The sequence below is a fragment of the Glycine soja genome, chromosome 15, assembly GCF_004193775.1.
Source record: "Glycine soja cultivar W05 chromosome 15, ASM419377v2, whole genome shotgun sequence".
NCBI classification, from domain to species: Eukaryota; Viridiplantae; Streptophyta; class Magnoliopsida; order Fabales; family Fabaceae; genus Glycine; species Glycine soja.
In genome coordinates, this window is record NC_041016.1 from 47,258,472 (window position 1) to 47,283,153 (window position 24,682).

At 34.3% G+C, this 24,682-nt stretch overlaps 1 protein-coding gene across 1 annotated transcript; it reads right to left on the minus strand.

The window, feature by feature from the left end:
• Positions 1-1,817: 1,817 nt before the first annotated feature.
• On the minus strand, positions 1,818-24,162 carry LOC114387996 (putative callose synthase 8). Its single transcript, XM_028348314.1, has 41 exons — positions 23,813-24,162; positions 22,574-22,674; positions 22,118-22,233; positions 21,920-22,007; positions 21,675-21,773; positions 21,440-21,559; positions 21,138-21,230; positions 20,964-21,055; positions 20,577-20,703; positions 19,989-20,126; positions 19,840-19,916; positions 19,579-19,747; positions 19,261-19,386; positions 19,053-19,170; positions 16,454-16,782; positions 15,958-16,010; positions 15,794-15,854; positions 15,622-15,703; positions 15,495-15,544; positions 15,177-15,263; positions 14,959-15,090; positions 14,780-14,871; positions 14,625-14,709; positions 14,362-14,522; positions 14,069-14,192; positions 13,874-13,965; positions 13,620-13,788; positions 13,287-13,438; positions 12,861-12,967; positions 12,655-12,777; positions 12,504-12,572; positions 12,230-12,398; positions 12,034-12,145; positions 11,121-11,240; positions 10,900-11,015; positions 4,912-4,995; positions 4,253-4,365; positions 3,937-4,166; positions 2,739-3,584; positions 2,445-2,630; positions 1,818-2,334 (listed from the first exon to the last, which is right to left on the minus strand). Exons 1-41 carry the CDS (start codon positions 24,063-24,065, stop codon positions 2,098-2,100), a joined length of 5,898 nt encoding a protein of 1,965 aa, XP_028204115.1. The 5' UTR covers positions 24,066-24,162; the 3' UTR covers positions 1,818-2,097.
• Positions 24,163-24,682: the final 520 nt, after the last annotated feature.

Consider the following 24,682-nt stretch of genomic DNA (forward strand, 5'->3'; position numbering starts at 1 on the left):
ATAAACATCCTAAAATAAACCCAATTTAATTTTCTAAGGATCCCTACACATGTTCATTCTAACCCCAATTGCGATAAACTCATCCCTTACCTCTAAGCAGGCTCATGTGTCTTTCGATAGCAATAGCGACATCTCTAGCAAGTTCCTGAGAAAGTTCCTGAGATTCCTCAATTTTTTCCTTTGATTGCTCTGATAGGGTTCCCAAATGTCAGAGAGAAAAAGGGATTGAAGCCTTCATTTTATACTGTCTTCGTGCGATTCTGTTTTCTCTCTCCATGGATATTATTTCACAAATCCCAATGGTGAAGGTGTGTGAAATTGAATCACGAATATTAAAATTTTACGACAATCCAATGGTTAACGAATTCGGGATCGTGGTTTTACCAAGACAGTTTTGGGTTTCTGCAAGAAAAAAAATATTACAATGAAAAGTGTATTTCTCTCAATTCCGACATGATTTCAAAATTCCCAACGGTGAAAAGGCTCGGAATTGAGTTGCGAACCTGATTCTTAAATTTCACGGCGATCCAACGGTGAATGAGTTTGAGATCATTATTTTTCTGAGACAAGTTTGGTGGTCTGCGGGAAAAAGAGAGGGTTTTGGGAGGAGAAGAGAGAAAAACAAAAATGAGGAAAAGAGGAGGCATCATCGGTATGAAAACTGACCTAACATATCACTATTTATATCTAGGATACTCACAGCTTATTATTTACTCTATTTATTTATTTTTATTATTTTATATAAAGGAACTCTATTTTATTTCCCATCAAATAAATAAATCAAATATATATATATATATATATATATATATATACATTATTTTATTACAACTATTTTTTCTTTATTTATTTGATTATAAAAACCTCACCGTTCTCTAAAACTTTATTTATTTATTTATTTATACTAAAAATCCTTTTTAATTTATTTACAAAAAATGAGATGTTACAAACGAGATCGTCACTAAGGTCCTAGGTGAGGATGGTTTGTGGGGTGGTCCTTCCCACGTTTCCGACTTGGTCCCATAATGAAGGTTGCATCAACATGTCTTGGGGGTTTGATTTGAGGTTGAGTGGCAAAGGAGAAGTGTGGGAACTCTAGGGAGAGTGAGGTTGGGAAACATGGGGGTGGGGGTAGTAAGAGAGAATGAAGAAGAGAGTGACCACGTTAATGTTAAGGCTAACAGAAGGACTATTGAACTTTTTAATTAAGATAAAGGCAAAATTGTATTTTTGGTCTCCAGTTTATCTCCAGTTTCGAATTTTGGTCCTCCAGTAATTTAATTCATAAATTTGGTCCTCCTATTTTGTAAAATCGTGCAATGTTGATCCCCTAGGCCACAATTGAACATTGACCGTTAACAAGTGATGTTGACTGCCACGTGTCAAGTTCTTATTGGATGATGACTGTCATGTATCATGTTTTGATTGGTCAATGAAAACAACAATGCATTTCATTTTTCATGGAGTTGACATCCAATCAGAAGATGACACGTGACAATCATCATTAAATAAGAACACGACACGTGATAGTCAACATCACTTGTTAACGGTTAACGTCCAATTGTGGCCTGGGGGACCAACATTGCACGATTTTACAAAATAGAAAAACTAAATTTGTAAATTAAATTACCAGGAGACTAAATCCGAAACTGGAGATAAACTAGGGAACTAAATTTATAATTTTGCCTAAGATAAAAGAAATAAACTTTTGAAATGATAACGTATGAAACTGAAAAATAAAAATAAAAAATAAGGGAACAATACATCATTTAGCCAATTAAAAACAGAAAAGCTCACTTTAGATGGAAAGAATGGTAAAATGATGATAAAGGTAGCAAGTTTTGTATGGTATGTATTATTTTGAGTATAGAATGGTGATCTTTGCTTGAAGCAAATACAGTTTTAATTGCCTTTCCTTCATCTTATTAAACTACGCATTGAGAAACAATAATTTCATCTTTTGTACAATCATGACTATATACCAATATGAATGCAGCTATACACGCTGTAACCTTTATCTAGTAATTCCTAAAATCTTCCTATAGAATATCAAGACATTGTCGCTTGACTGTACAGAAGCAAGTACGAGAATCATGATCAAGTTCTGTGCTTCTTCTTTTTTCCTGCCAGAATTGGTTGGATTTGCAAGTGCCTTTTGAATGCCTCGTTGAAAAGAAAACGAGCATGGAAAGCTTTAATAATTGGTAACCATGCCAAAATAGCTATAGGTCCAAAAAGAACTATCCCCATTCCATAATCAAATTCTCTAGCAAGTGCTCGTGTGAAGTCCCACAACCCTGTGTGCTCTATTTTTGGCCTTGCAGCTTGTGCCATCTGAACCAACAAAAAGTATTTCATGGATTAAGTCCAGGAAAAATATCATGGCAAACAAATTGAAAAGGTGACACAGTTTAGCTCAAGCAAGGTTGCTAAAAGATTATTACCATTATCAATCCCCACGCGGTTGGCATGAATGCTAGACAGCAAACGAAAAGGTCCGTCAATGACAATTCACATATAATAGAAAGAGTAAAGATGATGGCAAGAACAGCCAGGAACAGGAATGCTTTGAAAAATCTGAATCCAAGCTGATAATTAGCACTGAGTAGTTGCCTTCCCATGTTAACAGCCTGCACGGATGTTTAATTATGTTATTAACATGCAATTGTACTATTTGGTGAATTTTGCTGACTAAATTTCTTGAAAGAAGAGTAAGGGAGAGGCCATGGAGAAGTTACCTTCACCAAGAGGAAAATTGCAACAATCACAATCCAAGAAAGGACATAAACCAGAAAGTTTTTGCTATGCTGAGAGATGTCTAGGTGATAGACCAAACCATACTGATAGATGAAAAAACGGAGAGAAAGCAATACTTCAGTCAACCTAGAACCGAAACCTGACCACCGAAGATGAGCTTGCTCATCGTGCCACCAAGAATGCCAACTTTTATCTTGTTGAATTCCTATACCACCCTGTTGTCTGATCCATTTATTCCACTCTTTCCAGTCATCTACTGTCTTGGTCCAACTGAACCCAGCAGGGTTAAAGAGAAAAGGCGCACACAACCAAGTCAATGACATGAACCAAATGGCATATGTTATCAACACATATGCCATGCTACTTTGATAGGACCTCCTGAACATGTTATAAACAATCAACAACAGCAATAGCTCAAACGCCTTAACAAAGTGGCTTCTTGAATACAATCTGTAATTCTCAGTGAAGCTAGCATGGAAGACAACTTTGCGCCCTGTTGGTCTGTACTTTGCACCCCCGTGCAAAAGCGTTCGGCCATAGTAATGTGTTTTCGTTCCAAGGGCGAAAGTGAAGAAAACAGCAGCCAACTGCAATTGCATAAGGACAAAGTCCTTTAGGGCTGTGAGGAAACCTCTCTCAAGCCCTATTTCCATCACCATTGGCAAGCCTGTCAGAAGTCCAAGTTGTATGAAGGACTGGGAGGCAAGAGCCGTTTCTAACGACTGTACATTCTTGATTCGAGCCTCAATGATAAGTGCTCTTTCCAACCCACTAAGCACCAGGTATAGCTGCCCGTAGAGAAATACATAGATTCCTATCACTGAAATCTGTGGAGTAATTCAATACAAATTTAGATTAGTCAAACCTGATGACACTTTCATTTATGATTAAATAAAACATCAGACAAGCTGATGCTTTAGAATTTGGGGAATGACCTATGAATAATATTAATGTGATACTATGTGTTTATCTAAGATGTAATGCAAGATCATGGAAACTGCAAACTTAAAATTTGTTTGCTTTATACAGAATGACTTGTTGTCAATTCCAATACTTCATGTCTTGTAGTGAAAAGTGAATAGACAACAATAATAGGATATGTCAGCATTCCATGTAGTAACAATGTATTGCAATTAAAAGTGAAAAAAGAAAAAGAATTTGATGGTTCAATAAAATTACCAAGCTGCTGAAGTAAAATCCAATTGTAGTGAAATAGCATGATAGCATCCGGAAAAAATCGAATTGCCGCCCAAGACGGAACATGTCACGGCTTATAGTTTGCTCGCAGTTTCCATTTGCTACCTTGGCTTCAAATTTTGAGATCTGGTTTAGAGCTACATCACGACCTTTGCCAATTTGCAAGTATTCATGGTAGGAAATACATCCCCGTCTTAAAGTTGAATTAAATCCTGCATATGGCATAAACACATTTTTTCATGTCTCCATTATCACAAACAAGTGGTAAGAATATAATTTTGAAGTCATCAATTCCTACCAGCAAAAACATCCTCACTCAAGTTAATTGTTTTAGATGCTTTGCTTATTCCTCCTCTCGTGATATGAAAAACCCTATCAAATACATCTGGATGACCATAGTGGAAGCGCACCCTGATTGAGAAAATACATTAGAAATAATAAGTAAGCAAATAATAGAGTTAAAACACATCATTAAAAAAATTGGTGATGTGATGAGATGAATGTAGTAATTCAGAGGAGCAAGAGCCTTTTGAGAAGAACAGAACAGAATATAATAAAACAGAATGAGGGAAAATACTTAATCAGATTTCATATATTTATATATGCAAGAAAATCTAATTTACTGATAGGAGTAAATGAAAATAAGGACCACCATTAATTTAATGAAGAGAAACTAGATTACACAAACATATCCCAGCAAAGATGTCAGAGAAATTTGAAGTAAAAAAAATAAATTAATTCTCTTGATTGCAGATATCCAAATCACAAGTCTTACAATGAAGACCATTTGCTTGCATGACCAATACTACTTCTTGTTTATACAACTAGAAAAAAAATAAGTATATGAAAGTATCAATTCAAAATTATTGCAGGTTTGCTAAATAATCATTCAACACTCAATGACCTTTTCCAATCTTAGTTGCTTATATTTTCAGAATGACATTTTACATTTATTACCTGAGAGGATTAGCTAGAAGCCTTTGACCAATAGTGACAAAGCTGGTCTCTTGATATGACATGAACCATGCCAAAGAAGACACACTGAAGTTAAAAAGAGCATCGAGAACATCCTATTAGTATATTAAACATCTGTCTAATATTAATGTTAAAGACGTTTATGAGTAAGGGGAAAAAGAAAGTGCAGAACAAAAAGATGTGACTGTAAAATAGAAAAGGAAAATGATGGAAGAAAGAGAAAACGTATAAGAGCTATCACAGTATCATGTATTATTGTCAGGTAGCACACTTATAATTAATCTATTCTAAACACATTAGGTTTTATACATTTCTCATATGAAGGGCCAGCCCATATAGCATGGAATAATTTCTTAGACTTAGACCTTGTTCACGCATTCAAAGGAACATGTGATTACCATTGTGCATAATATGAAATATGTATATTATTCTAATGAAAGGAATTTGATGCAGTGCAGGGTTGATCAATATTAGAGTTTTAACAGAATCATATAGAAGATAAGAGAGAAAGAGAGAAATGAAAATGACATTAAGCCACTGAACTTTGTAGTACAGTATGGTATTTATAGACTAGTATAGTCAGTTATAACAACTAACCAACTCACGTTAGCTGAGAGTGCAGTTGAATACTGCAACTCTCAGTATATTACTCTAATACCTCCCTTAAACTCAAGGTGGTTGGGACTTCAAAGAAGCCTCAATCACATCGAGTTTGGCCCTTGAAAAGCAAATCTAGTTGGAGAAAGGGGATTGGTAAGGGCATCTGCCCATTGATCAAGAGCAGGAAAATGCTGAACTATGAGCTGCTTGGTCAAAACTTTCTTGCATGAAGGACTGGGTTGTGGGAAATGACAACTGCACTTTGATTATCACAAAAGACAATAGGAGGGATAAAGGGAACTTAGAGTTCAGTCAACAAGGTCTGAATCCACGAGATTTCTGCAGCAATCTGAGCTAAGCTACATGATATTCTGCCTCCGTGCTGGATCTAGCAACAACTTGCTGCTTGTGGGACCATCAAGATATGAGGTTAGGACCAAAATAGACTGTTGCACTAGAAGTTGACCTTCTGTCATCAACATCAGATGCCCAGCCTGCATTACAAAGAGCTCTAATAGGGTAGGATTGACTCCGGATAGTAGGTCTGAGATGAAGACCACGTAAAACAGTTCTTTTTAAATACCTTAGGATTCTCTTGACTACAACCTAGTGAGATTCTAAGGGATTGGCCATAAATTGACAAACCTTGTTTACTGAATAACTCTCAGGTCGAGTGATAGTTAAGCATTGAAGAGCACCTACCACAGATCTGTACAGAGTAGGTCAGAAAACAGATCTGAGCCAATTTTTGTGAGTTTGCAACTTGAAGCCATATGGGATGAGATAGATTGAGCTTCTGTCATACTAGTTTTCTACAACAAATCTCTGATATATTTACTGAGTGAATAATAGTGACTTGTCAGAAAGAGTTTTGACTTCAATTCCAAGAAAATAATCTAGTGAACCAAGCTGTTTGAGGGAAAACTTGGAATTTAGTTGAGAAGTGAGATGCTGAATCAAAGAAATAGATCTGCCAGTGATGATGATATCATCCACACAAACAAGTAAAATGTGTGAGAATTAGTCTTGTAGATGAAGAGTGAAGGATCACATTTTCTTGCAACAAACCCAAATTGAAGTAATGTGGACTGAAGTCTTTCAAACCATTGTCTAGGAGCCTGCTTAAGTCCATAGAGAGCTCAATTCAGTTTACATACAAAGGTAGAGTAGGAGTTTTGAGCCTAGTGGTTGAGACTCATAGACAGTATCATGAAGAAAACCATTCAGGAATGCATTATTGACATCTAACTGAGCAAAAGACCATTGATTAGTGATAGTTAATGTTAAAATAAGTCTGATGGCAACAGGTTTTACCACAGGTGTAACATCCCATTTTTCGTAGACTAAATTAAAAAGGATTGTTATTTATAAATAAATAGAGTTTTATAAAATGATGAGGTTTTTATAATTAAATAAATAAGGAGAAATAACTTTATTAATTAAAATAATGATTTTAGAGAAAATAAAGAGGATATTTTATTTATTCATTTGATAGGGAATAAAATATAATTTGTTTTTATAAAATAATAAACATAAATAAATAGAGTAAATAATAATTTATAAATACCCTATGTATAAATAGAGACGTGTTAGGTCAGTTTTCACACCGACTATGTCTCCTCTTCCTCTCAATTTCATTTTCCCCTTTTCTCCTCGCAAAATCCTCTCTTTTCCCGCACACCACCAAATCTATCTAAGAAAAATGACAATCTTAGACTCATTCACCGTTGGATCGTCGTAAAATTTAAATACCAAGTTCGCAACTCAATTCTGAACACTTTCACCATTGGGAATTTCGAAATCATGTTAGAGCTGAGAGAAATACAGTTCGCATCGTAGCCTTTTCTTTTCCCGCAGAAATCCAAAATTGTCTCGGTAAAACTACGATCCTGAACTCGTTAACCATTGGATTGTCGTAAAATTTTGATATGTTGGTCACGATTCAATTCCACACACCTTCACTGTTGGGATTTACTAATATCCACGGAGAGAGGGAACAAAATTGCACGAAGACAGTACAAAATGGAGGCTTCAATCCCTTCTCCTTCTCTTTGACGTTTGGGAACTCTACCAGAACAATCAAAGGAAAAGCTTGAAGAATCACAGGAGATTGCTAGAGATGCCGCTATCACTGTCGGAATACACACGTGAGCCCGCTTAGAGGTAAGAGATGAGTTTATCGCAATCGAGGTTAGAATGAACATGTGTAGGGATCCTTAGACTATTAAATCGAGATTTATTTTGGGATGTTTATTGAATTACAATTTTTCCTTTATGATTATAAATACAATATTGTTGTGTTCTACGTACCAATTGATGATCTGATGAAAATTGATTGATAAACTTGAGTTCTCTTGATGTTTTTGTATTTTGACCCATGATTTTAATTAATTGATTTTGATATAATTGTGAGAAACTGTTTGAGGGGTTTTATTCCCCATGTTATGATCAATCTTTTGTATAAATTGTTATGCTAAGATTATGAAATGATGATTCAAATTGTGAGTATGTGATAAATTGAACATGCGATGAATGATGAAATACATGTGTATTGAGATGAGATGTGTGTATTGAGTTGTGAGTTATGAACTGTGCAATCACACAATTGTAAGACCCTTTAAGGGCGACGGGTATTGTGATGGGATTCACTGTGGGAACCCGATGAGCTAAAATGATTTTGAAAACAATTGAGTAATTGTGTGTATTGCATAGTTCATAGGTAAAATGTATATGATTCATGAAGTGTGATAACGTGTTAAATTGAGATTATACTATTGTGATTGAGATCGAGTGCATGTGATAAATTGAGTATGCATGTGATTGAGATGTGTGCATTGAGTTATAAACTATGAATTGTACAATCACACGACTATAAGACCCTTTAAGGGTGACGAGTTAATGCTAAGTCCCTTTAAGGGCGACTAGGTGAATTGATGTGAGCTATGTTTAAGTAATTTTTATTTTGTTTTTATGATATTTATACCTACATGTTGTCTCGTTACTCTTCATTAGTTAGGAATGTGATAACTCACTCCCGGTGTACTGTTTGTGTATGGATCCTGTGATGATCTTGAACTTTGTGTTCGGGGGAGGAAATGACTAGGTGAATTGCTTTAAGGAATCTTGTGCTGAAGGACGTCGGGACACAATACTCTGATAGGATGTGATATTGGGACATAAGTCTGCATATTAATTGCATGATGTTAGTCTATTTCATTTTACCTCACTGATTTAACAAAACATTTTGTAGTTTTAGACGACCTTGTTTTGAGTCGAAGTGAATTTATTATTTATTTGGACAAGTTTTATTATGATGTTAGAAAGGTGAATGTGAGCCTTTTACCCTTTTGAAAGACTTGTATTTAAATATGTTTTAAAAGCTTTTAATTAAATTTGATTTTTTATTTCTTTTATTATTAGTACATGTATGTATGGGGTAGAGGGTGCCACAACGGGAGAGAAAGTCTCAGAAAAGTCAAAGCCAACAGCTTGATTGAAACCTTTTGCCACAAGCCTGGCTTTGTACTTGTTGATGGAGCCATCTGCATTTTATTTCACTCTAAAAACCCACTTACAACCAATTGGTTTTCTGTCGGGAGGAAGAGGAACTAGATACCAAGTATAATTTTTCATTATAGCTTCATACTCCTGTTGCATGGCTGAAAGCCAATTAGGATCTGTAAAACCTTGTTTGACAGATTTGGGTTCACAATGAGCTAGCAGAAATGTAGGATTGGTTCTGGGTAAATAAATACCTGAATTAGATATGGTTTGCATAGGGTGGGTGTTTGGTGGTTTTTGAGGAGATGTAGGGTTAATAGAGGAGGATGTTACTTTTGGACTGATAGCTGGAATAGAAGTAACAATAGCAGGAAGAGACTGATCCGTGGGTTAAGTATTAGGGAACTGAATTGAACTGGATGATGAACTAGAAGCTGGAATAGGTATGTCAGTGTCAGATTGAACTGGCTAATGATTAGAAGAGGGCTGTGTAAAAACAGATGCAGACCGTCCAACATCAGGAGAATTGAGATGACTAGAGACATATGAGGTATGAGTTTGAGTGGGTTGAGGGGAATTAGAAGTAGGATTTGAGGGATTTGGATACTGAATGATAGGAATGAAAGGAAATTGAAAAAGAATGGAGAGGAAGTGGATTGATCGAGAGAAGTAGAAGTCTCAAACAAGTTAGCATAGGGAAACTTGGATTCATTGAAAATGAAATCCTTAGAGATGTAATTCTGCTTGAAGAAGACATACATTTATACCCTTTATGAGAGGTAGAATAACCTAAGAAAAGGCATTCAGTAGATCTAAAGTCTAGCTTGTGATTGTTGTAGGGTCTAAGTAAAGGGAAACAAGCACATCCAAAGGTTTTGAGAAAAGTATAATCTGGAAACTTTTGGAACAACATATGATTGGGTATTGAAAAGTTTAGTGATGATTTGGCTAGTCTGTTTATAAGATGTGCAAAAGGCAAAATCCCAAAATTTAAGAGGTAAGGAAGCATGATGCAGTAATGTAAGACCAAGTTCTACAATATGCCTGTTTTTTTTATTTCAATAACCCCATTTTGATGATGGGTGTGAGGACAAGTTAGTCATGTTGAATGTCATAGCTAGCTAAAACGGATGTAAATGGCCTAAACTCCCCTCCCCCAATCAGTTTGAAGACTTTTAATTTTGGAATTAAAATGTAATTCTGTCATAGCATTAAACTTTTGAAAAACATTGAGGGTTTCAGATTTACTTTTGAGAAGATAAATCAAAGTGAAACAAGAATAAGCATCAACAAAATTTATATAATAGAGAAATCCATTAGTTGAAGACACATGAGAGGATCCCCATAGATCACTATAAACCAAATCAAGAGAAGTATAAACAGATTGAGAAGAAGAGGAAGGAAGTCTAGAGACTTTCCTACTTTTGCATGGAAACCACTTTTTAAGCGAGACCGGATTGCTTCTAGCAATGTGCTAGACAATATTTTAGCCAAATTTCATCTTTTAAGGGGTCGAAACGAAAATTTTATCTTGAACTTATTTTTAGGGGGTATTTTTGCTATTTTCTTAAATGTAAGGGCCTTTTTGGCATTTTATTGTTTCTTGCTTTAGGGTTTCTGGTGTATTAGTACTTTTCTATTTATATGTACCTAAGCCTCCTTGATGGAAGATTTTGATTCAATAAAATTGAGGTTTTTGCAATTTGTCTCAACGTATTCTTAGGAATCAATGAGATGTTGAGCCCTCGTTTCCCCTTCCCTTTCCCTTCATGTTTCGCTGCATCAGGAATCTTGCTCAGTTTCCTCTATTATCATCACAATGTGTTTTTTTTTTGTTTTGTTTTTTTTTTTAATTTAGGGGATACTAACCTTCCTGTGAAAATGTGCTCCCTTAAACCAAGTATTGTAGGAGGACGCCTTCCTTGGCGTTGAAGAAATTCTTGAAGAAGGTTTCTCATTTTTAGAGCTTCTTCCAAGTAATTATCCTGTAAAATCAGATACTCGTAAGAACATAATAGAAATGATCAAGTTTTGTATACGATGAAAGTAAATATTTAATTTGCAAGAAGGTAAATAGAAATTATGCCTACTTGGTTCATATCAATTGTTTGGAGTGCTTCACCACGAGTGAATATTATTGCATTGTTTTGGTTTTCAGGCTTCCCTTCTCCAAGATGTGGTGTACCTGGTAGTTTTATTTGATATATTGTCTATAAAAGAAGCAAGATTCTTATCAAGTCAACAATGATGCATCTGAATAATCACTTAGCTATGCGTGTAATATAATTAAAATTTTTATTAACAGTAAAGGAGCAGATAACCATCTGATTTGGTAAATTTTTGTGTAAGTTTGACACTAGAGATATTAATAAAACCAATTTTTAGCCTTGGCCTTATAAATTGTGCTTTTGGGTGTTGTTCTCATTACATCACATCAAAGTTTGACGGAGAAAACGGTCAAGAGTATTTTCTTTCCAACCTCATTCTCTTAATCGTATCATTGTGGTCTTGCGGACTTATGCTTTGGTCATTTTTCAAGTTGAAGCCCGAAGGACATTATAAGACTGTAGTGATCAAAAGCAAATGTCTAGTACCTTGAGCTTTTGAGAATTGAGACAGTTCCTTAATAGTTTTTTCAATCAAATTCATTAAGGAACATTTTTTCAAAAATTAATATATTGAGAAGATTGTAAAGTCTTTTTTTGTCAAGGGTTAAATTTTCACTTTTCTAAGAACAATATTGATACATATTGGTAGCAACCAGCCATTCATAGAGTACCATTTGATCCTACTGCATGGAATCTGAGCAACTTGTACGTGTTTGACCATCATATTTTCAGATACTTTTGTATTTACAGTGATGCATTCAGCAGAGCTCTATTTTTTTTTCCAAATACTTACATACTATGCAAACAAGAATTTAGAGATAATGCTTGCATATTTCTTTTAGTATCACTAATGCACGTTTCCAAGACTAATGCTTTTTATGTTGTAAAAACATACCTGTTCAAAACCATTGACAACTTTAACCAGTTTAGATGAATATACTTTATGAGGTTTACCCTGAACTATCTCCTCTTTTTCCTCAACATAAGCTACACGAAGAGATGGGTACCTGCAGGTAATACATGCTTGCAAGGTTTATTTTCTACTTATTCAATATGAAGAAGCAAGACATCTTTCTCTTGTAAAAACTTACCTTATCATCAAATCGATCATATCTTGATAACGAGGATCATTCGAAGCCTTTTGTGATGCAAATGACTGACAGGAAATGACATAGGTGTATTTCATGTCTGCTAGTGCTTCTAGACGAGCAAACAATGCCCTATTACCTCTTTCGGCAGTCTCATAACCCTCAAGAATATCTGGTTTAACAGAAACAATCATGCAATGATTTGAGTTTGTTGATTTTATTTTCCTATATTTCTTTGCACCATAGCAAAATACTGGTGGATAATGTTGTTACAAACCTTCTTCTTCAGCCATGTCAAGAAATGCTTGTAATTTTAAGGCTTCTCTGTAGTACATCATCCCTCTAACTGTTACAAATATGATCGCAATGATCAAATATTGACTTACAATTACATGAATATCCAAATGAGAATAGCATAAAAACTGTACCTGTTCTGCTTAGTGTCTGGCCCCGGAATGAAGCCCACAGTCTAAGATCTTCTGTTTTGTGTTCATCTTCTAAACTCTTACGGTTATCACAACCCATGCGTTCCAAAAAATTTGTCCATTCATCTATTGAAATTGGTGAAACAATCTATGAAATGAATTCAAATAGAATGTTTATTATATGTAATTTAATTCAAATGTTTAGCCACCTGGATATATCTTTTGCATGTAGAAGATGATGGAGTCCTCCTCTTTATCTGAACCAAGCTCCTTAAGCGAAAAATTAATGTCCTCGATGTAATGTGGAGTTATAACACTACCAATCATGTCATATATCAGACACAGTTCTGTGATCGAAATACAAGGCTAGAATAATGTTCACTGAATGCTTTTTTACAAGTTTAAAGTCCGTATGTCATTTATCACTGAAAGGTTTGATTCTTAGTTTGATATGTCTTCATTGAATAAAGAAATTCTCATTATGTCATTTATAATTGATGGATAGTAAAGTTGGAGAGTTCAAATTAAATAGTAATAATGAGAGACGTGGTATGAATACCACTTTAAGAACAGAATGAATCGTATAGTTCCAACCTATAAAAGTAAATGCAATGCTCATGGACATATATAATTACCAGAATGGCATCATATTGTGCACTTTTGGAGCATCAGGCATATCTGTAAACAGAGAAGTAGCAAAGAATGATATGCGCCTACGAGCATCTAAGTTTGCAGGCACATCCATTGCTGTATCTTTGACTGTAAGCAACAAATGAAAACGCTTGATCTGTCATGAACAGGATGATTATATCAGCATAGTATGAGTTGAAATCAAATATAGTTTTGAGATGGAATTTCTCATTACTATATATGTGTGCCAGCATTTAAATGTGAACTAGTGAATTTAATTACTAGTCCCAGATTACAGGAGAATGACAAGAAAACATTATATAGGCAATAAACATCACCTTTTCCATCAGAGGACCACTTTCTGGCAATGGAAAATGGATGGAATTCTCATTGGCAAATGGATAGAAATCTCTATTCATTTCCACACTGTCAAATAGTTGATCATCATTTCTAAAATAGACAAAGCCACACTCATTTTGTTCGGGAAAGTGGAACATATCCAATATTCTGTACAAATTTAGTAAGCAATTAGAAACTGAAGCATCGCAAATTGTAATGTAGTAAAGGATAACAGATTCTTAAGCAACAATACCTCGAATCAACCATCATATCATTTGTTACAAGTTCAAACACATCTAACAAGGCCTTCACTACTTTGTGCTGATGGTCTTTATCTCCCTCCATCTTTTGACATTTACATCAAAATTATTAGGACTCGAAATTACTAATCATACAAATTTGTCAACACCAGTACTTAGCCTTTAGTTTAGGTCTAGGAAACAATTACCAGAAGTTCAGCTAGCTCAACAACCTTAGCATGTAGAGCTGGGAGAACTTTCAAGTTAAAGTTCTTTAGAAGACTTGTTTCTTGGATATGCTTTTCAATTTCGCTTAGTATATCACATATGATCCTAAATAAGCATAAACAACTACCATATCAAAAACCATGTCAAACTTTTGTAGGTTAGAAGTAAAGACAAACAGGTAACCTTCACTAGGAGAAAATGATAAGATTCTATAGAATACAACAGTAGTTGAAGAAGGAAGATTGTATCTAGATAAACATTCCATTTTATTTACCTTTTCTCAATGCTACCCACAACAAGAATTTCAAGCACGTATTTCAGTGACTGGTAACACTCTCTTACAGCATAAAACATGTATTTGTCTTTTGTAATTTTCTTGACAAGAATCTCTTCCTTTCCCTCAAAATCTTTAGCAATGGTCAAAGCTGTAGAAAACTAGAATACATAGCAAGAAGAGTTCTTTAATAAATAAAAAGGTGTACAGTTAATAATTCTACAACAGTGATCTCATAATATTTTTGGTTAAAAGTTCATTACCTTATTTGCCAAGAGGAAAACAGGCCAACGAACCTTAGCAGAAAACAATTCTGAAGACACAGGCATCATCATCAAATCCATCTCTCTGTTGAAAAAATCATTGTCAGGTGTTGGAATAAGACAAAGAAGTGCAGGAAAGTTACAACAAACATCACCTGTTACTAATCAAGTCTTCAAGACGAAGATGATTTACAATTTGATTCCATACTACAACAAATTTTGCAGTGGCATTTTTTTCATCTGGCAACTGTGATACAGATTAGTGGTCAACATAAAGAGAACAGATACACTGAAATAATCTCATCTTAATTACCATTACTAATTTAGAACACACCTTTTGGAATATATTACTGAGGAGACCTTTTCTTTTCTTTTTACCACGTTTGGAAGATGGTGGGATCAGACAGACATTAAATGCTGAAGGTAAGGAGTCAAATTTACTTCTCAGCATTCCGAGTGTCCTTATCTATTGTCAATAAGAGAGGTGAGATGACCATTTTGTTTCTGTGGGAAAAGAAAGAGAGAAAGAAGAAAATAAAAACCACAGCTTACCTCACCAAGGTGATGTAAAACGCCATAAAGTCCACCAATTATTGTACAGAAAACAGAATACCAAATTTGTGTGTCCATAAAATATACCTTTGAGGAACATAGAATGGAATACTGTTAACCATCAATAAATATGGTTTTCTTAAAGAAAGAATCATTACATAAGGAATTTTATCTAAACACATAATGCCTGATAGACCACTTCATCAGTAGAGCATATCCACCCCCCCACCCCATAACATCAATGTAAGGATATCTATAATGATGATTGGAAGTTAAAAGCACAGAAGTGTATGTGTCAGAGCAATGATTCAGACTCACAATTACTACAGGGCTCCATACAGCCACAATTGCACCAGCATTACTTTTAACTGCAGCACAATCAAACCGTTGTAAGAGACATTAACTAATCCCTTATGTGACTGAAACAATTAGAAATGAAGCATACCTTTTGGAAAAAGCTCATGCCATTCATACTTCTTTACACCAATTTTCATAATCTGTCTGGTAGGTGCTATGAGTGGTTTTACCTGCATGTATTGATATTGCTTTGGTCACTAAGAGTAAGTTGATGAAACCAAATTAGTATATCCCCATAATTGATACTCTGCTATTATTACCTCAAAACTGTAGCTAAACACAAATTTACATGATAACACCAATATCCAAAACAATGTGTACCTATATTGGAAGAAATTCAACATATTTATATATATTAGGATGGATATACTAAAGCAATTGAATGTAAACAACCAGAACAAGCCAACAAGGTAATAGGATATACTTTAAAACTGAAACCTGGTCTTCTTGCATCCCCCTACCAACATAGATTCTAGGCTGTATGATAAACAAATGTGACACTCAAGTTAGAACATCAAATGCCATGAATGAATATTATAGTCAATTACATGCACATATAAATCAGCTGGAAGATAATTTATACTTATTTGTGAATTCTAGAGCTGACTGACTAATGATGAAAAATCAACACAACAAACAGATGTAGTCCTCCCGAATGAAGGAACAAAAGGAATAGTTTTGACCAAAAGTAATATTGATTGCAGTAAAAGATAATGCATATATAATGATATTACTAAGATGATGTAAGAAAAAATTCTAGACTCATTAAAGCAAGAAACATACAAAAGTAGATACTGGAATGATTATTAAGATCTGTTGTGTAATTGTATTAAAAGTTCATTAAAACAGTAAATTGGTCTAGCAATTCTGCAAAGTTAACATGCTGTTGGAAAATATAGTAACAAATAAGATGAACATACCTGAGTCCACCAAGACAAAACTCTGCATATCTTGTAATTAGAGACCTCAATATACTTGGCAACAGCAGGGACAAAAAATAACACAACTTCAACTGCATTAGTTGTCAGATATATTGCTGCTGCAACCATATAGGAAGTAAAGCACCATTCCTCAACCAAGCTTCCATACTTTGTGGAATAACAAGTATATTTTCTTCTTGAATTAGCATAGCATACAGGAAGAACAATAGTCCATATAGTAGCTAAGACCAGCTTCACCACAAGTTTCACTTTTTGAGAATATTCCATGGTATATCTTGCTTTCCACATAAAAGCAATGTCTAAAATTGCTGTGATAAAAAACATGGGAACCTTTCTTATCATGATTATATGAGACGAAGAAGGGGCACACTATCAATATATAATGTCTAGAATGTTAATAGGGAAACTGAAAAATAAAATATAGAATCACAGATTAGCTGAGGCTGTTCTGTTTTTGTTGATCATTTGTTCATCGTTAAGATGGAATTGAATAATACAGCTAAGTGTAACCTACCATCCGCATAAAGACTGGTATATAAATTTTTGCCCAAAATTCCATCCATGAGTACACTAACTAAATTCTATCAGGTATGGAATTTGTAACTGTAGAAGCAAAGCTTCCAAGAGTATTTTGATGATGCCAAAGATTATTAAAAATTCATTCAAAAAAGATTAAAGAATCAAGAAGATTCAAGTGAAGATTTAAGAGAAGACTCAAGATATGCAAGAACCTCAAGAAAAACATCAAGATAAGTTTAAAAAGAATTTTTCAAAGAAAAGATTGAATAACACAAAATTGTCCAAGAGAATTTTTCAAGAAATATTTTTTTACCAGAGTTTTTACTCTCTGGTAATCGATTACCAAAAGTCCAAAATAGTTTTATAATTGATTTACAAAGTAGTAATCGATTACCATAGACATATAATCGATTACCATTGTCTTGTAATGTTTAAAAATATTTTTAAAATAGTATAATCGATTACACAATATTTGTAATCGATTACCAGTGATTCTGAACGTTAGATTTCAAACTTCAACATGAAGAGTCATAACCTTTGATAAAATAAACTGTGTAATCGATTATACCATTATGGTAATCGATTACCAGTGAATGGTTTTAAAGAAATTGCCAAGAATCACAACTTTTAACATGGTTTTTTCAAGATCCATCAAATGGCTATAAATATGTGACCATGACATGAATTTCAAAAGGCATTAATTCTGAACATCTTTCTAAAAGTTTTTGTTCAACATTTGCTTTGTCAAGAAAAATTCATTGGGCAAAAACTTGTGCTATTCTATTTTCCTCCTCTCCTCCATTCTTACAAAAAGCTTTTCAAGAGACCGACTCTTGGTTATAAAATGTTTTTCAAGAGACGGTCTACTTGGTTCAAGGAACAAGTTTGTTCCTTGGTTGAATCACTGGACACAAAGGAGTAACGTCCTTTGGGGTTCATTGCAAGAAGTGGAATTTGCTTCTTGGTGTAATCACTGAACACAAAGGAGGAAGGTTCTTTGAGGTTCATTGCAAGAGGTGGGATTGTCTCTTGGTGTAATCATTGAACACAAAGGAGGAAAGTCCTTTGGGGTTCATTGCAAGAAGTGGAATTTGCTTCTTGGTGTAAACATTGAACACAAAGGAGAAAAGTCCCTTGTGGTTCATTGCTTGTAAAGGGTTTTTACAAGGTTAGTGAAAACGCTCAAGTGGAATTTGCTTGAGGACTGGACGTAGGCACGGGTTGTGGCCGAACCAGTATAAATCCGGTTTTGCATTCTCTCTTTCCTTAATCTCTTTTACTTTCTGTTGTGTTTATATTTCTTTAAGTTTATTTCTCCTTAATTATTTGTTATTCGAGTAACTTACAATTAAAGAAATAATTGAATCTAGAGAATATCTAAGGGAAAATTTTTAATTAAGAATAGTCAACGAAATCTTAATTCAACTTCCCCCTTCTTAAAATTTTTGAGACCACTTGTCCAACAGTAACACTACTAGTATTAATTCTTTTAAGTACAGTTGTCCAAACAAAATGCTTAACCAGAGATGGAATTTTGGATTTCCAAAGGTATTTATCAAAAAGGAATTTCTCTTTATTGAAATAATTGATCAAGAAAATGGATAGAGATTTACAGGGATATACACTAGACCAATCAAGTGTCGAAATTCTATTATCCAAATTGGAAGACAAATGAAGAGAAACACGGAAAAGGAAAAAGGATTCCAGTACTGAATCTTCTTCAGTTAGATTTCATAAAAACTTTAAATTCCACAAAATGTGAGGAATGAAATCAACCTCCCAACACAAATACCCCAAGAAGATAAAATGTCTAAGGACTTAAGTGGCTGGAAGTAGTCAATGGATTAGCATTGCAACAATTCTGGGGTATGCCATTCTACTCATTATTGTTTGGTCCGGCAAGGAAGAAGGGAAACAGTTTTGGACAGCTGTCCTCCTCCTTAAAAAGCGGCCAATAAAAATATTTAACAGTGATACCATATTAAAAAGTTTACATTTATTTGTTTCATCCAATTAAACAAACTTCAATGTCAATTAATGATATAAAAGAACACCATACCTTGAATAAGTTTAAGATATGCAGAGGTAATGAAGATGGTAATTATGTCCTCAAATACTACGGCATCTAATAACTGTATTGGAGATCCCAAGTCATGACAAGCAATGATTATTATGGCCTGAGAACCAACAAAAAATTCAAATTTATAGATTATCTATCATAAGAAGCAGAAATTTGTAAATAATCAGCACTAGATTTTTGAGTAAACCTGAAGGGATAGAATAAAAAAGCTCCACATTCTATCAAAGCATCTAAAAATTTGCCAGAATGAACGAATCTCTACAAAATTTGTCTTTCCTAGCCATTGTGGTTCATGGATTTCCTCCCTCGTATCCTGTACAAAGAAAAATGAAAACAGGTATATTATGTCAGCATGGAGAGGTAGTCTCTGACAGGTAGTAGAATTATTCCAACCTTTCCTAGTGACATATGAAACAAAGAAAACAAGAGAAATTTCATATTGCTTTAGTTTAATGTTTCAAACAAGAGAAATCTGAAGTACAATGCATGAGAATCGCAGAATCACCTCTGGTTCTTCTTCATCCCTCTTTTCTCTCTTCTTCTTCTCTTTTGTTTTACCAGGTGACACAACAAGAGCATTCTTGACATCTGGTTTTGGTTTATTTCTAGACTTTACAAAGAAAAATTCATGATCAAGACGCATGGGCCAACCAATTTTGAAACAATCAGGGGACCTGCATATATTGAACAGCAGTAAGGACATGATGATATGGAAACGATTTGGAAAGAAGGCAACATAAAAAAACTGGAGAAATTTAATGCTGACCAGAAATACTCATTCAGATCATCATAGTTTCTCCATACAGAATAATCAGCCGCCCCTCCTTTGCTATTGTCAACTTCCTTTGGTTTGAACAGAAGTTAGTTATATTGAAGAAGACAATCCAGAACAAAAGAGGATAGATTAGATAGTACCTGTTTTATGACAGTGTATATTCGGGTGACAACATTGTTAAGGAAAGACTCAGGTTCTCCTCCATATGCAGGCATGACTTTTTCCCATGTTGTTAAACTGATAGCACCACATAAAATTCCATGCAATTCATATGCCATCTTCAAAACACACAGAAAAAAGGACAAAAATAAATTTGAGAATAATCGTAGTTATTAGAAATTTCTATTATGAATGAAAATAGAGGTCATGAGTGATTCTATCAAGCATTTATGTAACTTAATCATATATACCAACCCATTTTTCAATTTAAGATAAAAGAATAAAAAATCTATTAATTTACTAAGATTCTATCAACAACAAGGTTTTTTGCATGGATTAAACAACTCTATGATATTCCATGGTGAATCAAGGATTCAAGATTCTATCCATGAACCAAAATTTTATTATATAATCTTTGTTCATGAAATGTTTAAAATTACATATGGCATTTGTAGTATCACATAAAAAGGACATGTTATGTTTATAAACTAATAGACACTTGTGTAGTCTAACATTGTTCTTTTATTTTAGAAAATAAAAATATAAGAATGTGTTGAGTTTCAATCTACATGATGAAAAATATAGCAGAGACATTCTGGCATGAACCGCAAATTAGCTGCCTCCCCCCATATGAGAAGGTAAAGCCCAATGTATAAAATTTTATATTGTTGGGATTCCTGCTTCACCAAAGGTAAACTGCAAAACAAGTAACGGGCTTACTAAGTAAAACAGAAGGTCAGAAAAAAGAAAGACTGTTCAAACAAAATAATTTATAGTGTAAATGAAATAAATAAAACAGAAAGAAAGCTTGAAGAAATCCATCATCATAATAATAATAATAATAGTCTTACAGAGATAAAGAGAAAGAGAGAAACATACCACCCTGTCTTTTATCAGAAGAACAACTACAATATAAATTATTGAAAGTTACAGTAGAATTAGATCAATAAACATACCGGATATTGCTTTTCCTTTCCAAAAACTTGCACCAATTTGTATAGTTTTTGAAAAACTTTCTCATCAATTCATCTACACCTCCTTCCCCTAACTGATATAAAAACAGGACAGTTATATTGTTGTCAAATATGATAAAGTAAAACCAAAAGATACATGTTCAACAGAAAATGCACCTTCAAAACAGATGTCTGGTTATGAGTTTGACGAGTCTGCATGTTGGCTAAGAGTAGAATAAGATGTTCCCTTTGGTTGGCCACATTGGCTTCCTAATGTCAAATACATCACAAAGAATGAAAAATAATGAAAGAGTAGCTTTTTTTGAAGGCAATGAAAGACTAGTTAGAGCAATGATGATCATACATTACTGCATCATGTCCTCAAAACTGAACAACTGGGGAGTTTATTCTATGCAATAATCAGAATTATACAGAAGTGAAAAGGAAAGTTTGAGTCCAATTTAACAGGGAGAACTGACCTGGAATCCAAAACAATGCTGTAGAAAATCAAATAGATCCACAAAGGCTCCGTGCTTCTTGAAATCTTGTGCTGGGGGTAAACCACGAACATTGCGAATAACTGCTATGGCAGCCTTAATCTGTATCAATTTTGTTAGCACACTCAGTCCATCATATTGCAATTGAGTCTTCTGTGACTTGGACACAAGACATCAATGAAACTGGAAAATGTGAATCATTCAAGAAATATCAGACCTCAGACTTCTGCGTAATTGCATGCTGAATGCCTCCTTGCTCAAGTGGAAGGATGTTAAATTCAGTTTTTTTATGGATTGCATTTCCTTGGATAAGGGCCTATTTTGGAAAAAAAGTGAGAATCTTTAGGGAAAAGAAATACATGGTTAATTGATAATCTGGTTATTCCTGACTAAGCAGATTCATGAAATTACTAGGAAAGAGAAGTACAAGATATATGAAAAGGAAGAAATTAAAGGGTTCACCTGAGAACTAGCTGGATCTGTAACTGTCTTTAGCACCTCAAACAGAACAGTAGCAATATCTCGTGCATTTATCAATCTCTCTCTTCGACTGTTTAGATATAACACCATATGAGTTGGCTCAGTAGGCTACAAAGGCGTTTGCAAATTCGTGTTCAAAGGGAAAATGATGCACTTATAAGTCAAAGCACAGTAAGTTACCTTTGTTCTAGATCAAATGCTTTTTCATGTCTGATATAATAATCCCTGTAAGCACGGTATACATTTTTAAGTTCACGAATGTCACTTGTTCCCTTCTTTTTCGTAACATGCTCATCCTGTATGTCACAATTCACAAAACAACATGCAATGATTAACTTCCCCAACCTCATAAGCAAAACAATGCATCAAGTATTGTTCCCACCATCCCAGTATAAATCCTATAAATGTTTCTGACTAGGGAAATTTAAATAGAGTTAAGAGACTAAAATCTTTTATCTCATGTTTTTCTCGGGTATATAGATGACAAGTCACAACAGGAAAGCTTAAACAGATCACGTCTTAAAATTCCAGTAACTTTTTTATTTAAAACATAAATCATTATTAATTTTTACTTTCATTCAGTTACTGCTAAGGACAATTTCTCTTGACAGTGTGAGCTTCAACATTTTTGTTTACCTGTTCAAGTCGATGAAGTAGTGAAGTTTTGAATTGTCTAACACCCCTTCCACTTGAATTTTTGTCCAAGTTGTGTGCAATCACAAAGGCATGAACACGACCTGCAAATTAGGTTTACTGGGACAATGTGAAATGCATATATTGATAATAATCAATAGGGAAATCTCAGTTTTAGTAAGTACAGGACTACCTATAAAGCAGGAAAATGTCAAATTCTAGAAAATACTCAATTCTTCTCTCTATATATACATGATTCTAATTCGTGTATTTCAACCAAAGTAAAAAGCCCAACACCTAGAAATTGCACAGTATGGAAATTGATCTACACGGATCCAATTCTCCTCTACCTACTTTTTCTTTTTTGATAATCCTCCTCTCCCTATTTGGTTTACACTTCTATTGAGATAATTTGTGCTTTTAGTGCAATTTATGGATTGAGATTAAGGTAATTGGTTGAATTGAGCCTCATTTGCTAACTTTATTTTACTTTTTACAAATATAACTAGTTAACTACAGTTAACAAAAATAGCCTTTAGTGGTAAATTTATTAACTAATCATCACCCATTATGTAACAGGTAACAACCAATTTAACTTACTACATAACAACCAGCGACAATTGTAGTTGCTCTGGGCGTGGCCTCCTAGATACCCATGTCCCACTAAGCAGTCATAACTTCTTTCAAATTACATTAAAACAGCCCACATTACACATCATTTATCAAATGATTCTTTAATCTAGACCTCCCAAATAATAAAATAAAATAAAAAAGTGAAAAATTAAAAGGTTTAAATATGATTTTTGGTATTCTAAAAAAATAGAAAATTTGGGCTCTAATAAATATAACAATTGTTTAATTATTCTAGTTCCCATAAAAAACATTTACTTAGTTTTAGTCCTTTGTTACACTTACACTGATTTTAGTTCCTATACCCAGGAGAGGGATTAAAATTACATCATTTTGTTAAATGCAGAGACTAACAAAGAATGGCCTTATGGCCCTTCCCAGCATAAAAAAGAGAGACTAAAAAAGAATTCTTTTTACAGAGAATAAAACAAAAAATTGTGAAATTTTAAGGACTAAAAACATATTTAATTTTAGCTCAAATTCATACACTTTAAAAAGAAAGTTGCAGAGGATCCTCCAAATTATACACCAATTCCCGAAGAAACTGAATTTCCCAACAATCAACCAACATATGAAAAAAAGAGAGAGACCCAGATAGCAAAAAGGACTCACAAAGATAAGCAACACGAGGCTCTTCCTTTCCAAGCAAGTTAGCCACTCGAAGGAACCTTTGGATTTCAGAAGCAAAAACTGTTGGCAATCTTTCACTGTCAAAGGGTTCTGGAACATATTCAACGGTGTTGCTGCCATTGGTAATAGCCAACGTGACACGGGGTGCCTCTGATGCTGATGCCGTTGCCGTTGATGTCTCTCCTGGCTCGAAATAGATGCCACCAATGGGCTCTGCAGGCACAATCTCTGACATTGCTAGGAACTAAGAAACCAGCAAAAGGGTGATGACATGTATGCAAGGTATATAAGTTGAATCTTCTCCATAATGTTTGCTTAGTGAGGTAAGCTTTGGTGCACTTTGCTTTGTGGACTAATTGAAAAGTTGAATGCATTCTTTTGCTTTTGCTTTTGGAGCTGTTTTTGATTTTGTTTTAACTTTAGAGTTTGTCTATGCGCTTTGCTTTGTGCACTGATTGCAAAGCTTATTGCATTCTTTTGCTTTTGCTTTTGGAGCTGTTTTTGTTTTAGTTGTAGCTTTCTTTCCCTCGGAGATGAGAAGAAGGGAAAAAACACAAACAAAGACACGCGTTCCTGGCTCATTGCTTTCTATATCAAAATTGTTAAGACTTCCTCCTATATAATATTTGCGTAGTCCTAACTACAACGACCACAAGCACGAGTTGTTAATTGTGAATATAATAATAGGACAAGTCCTGCAACGTGACATGCTTTCCTATAACAAATTTCTTAATGCTTAAGAAAGCGAGGTGCATGAAATTTAAAATATTGAATTCATAAAGGAAAAAGTTGCTCAGAACTTTTTGCTAGTGTATACGTAATTGCAATGCATCTACTATTCCACTGGTTTGC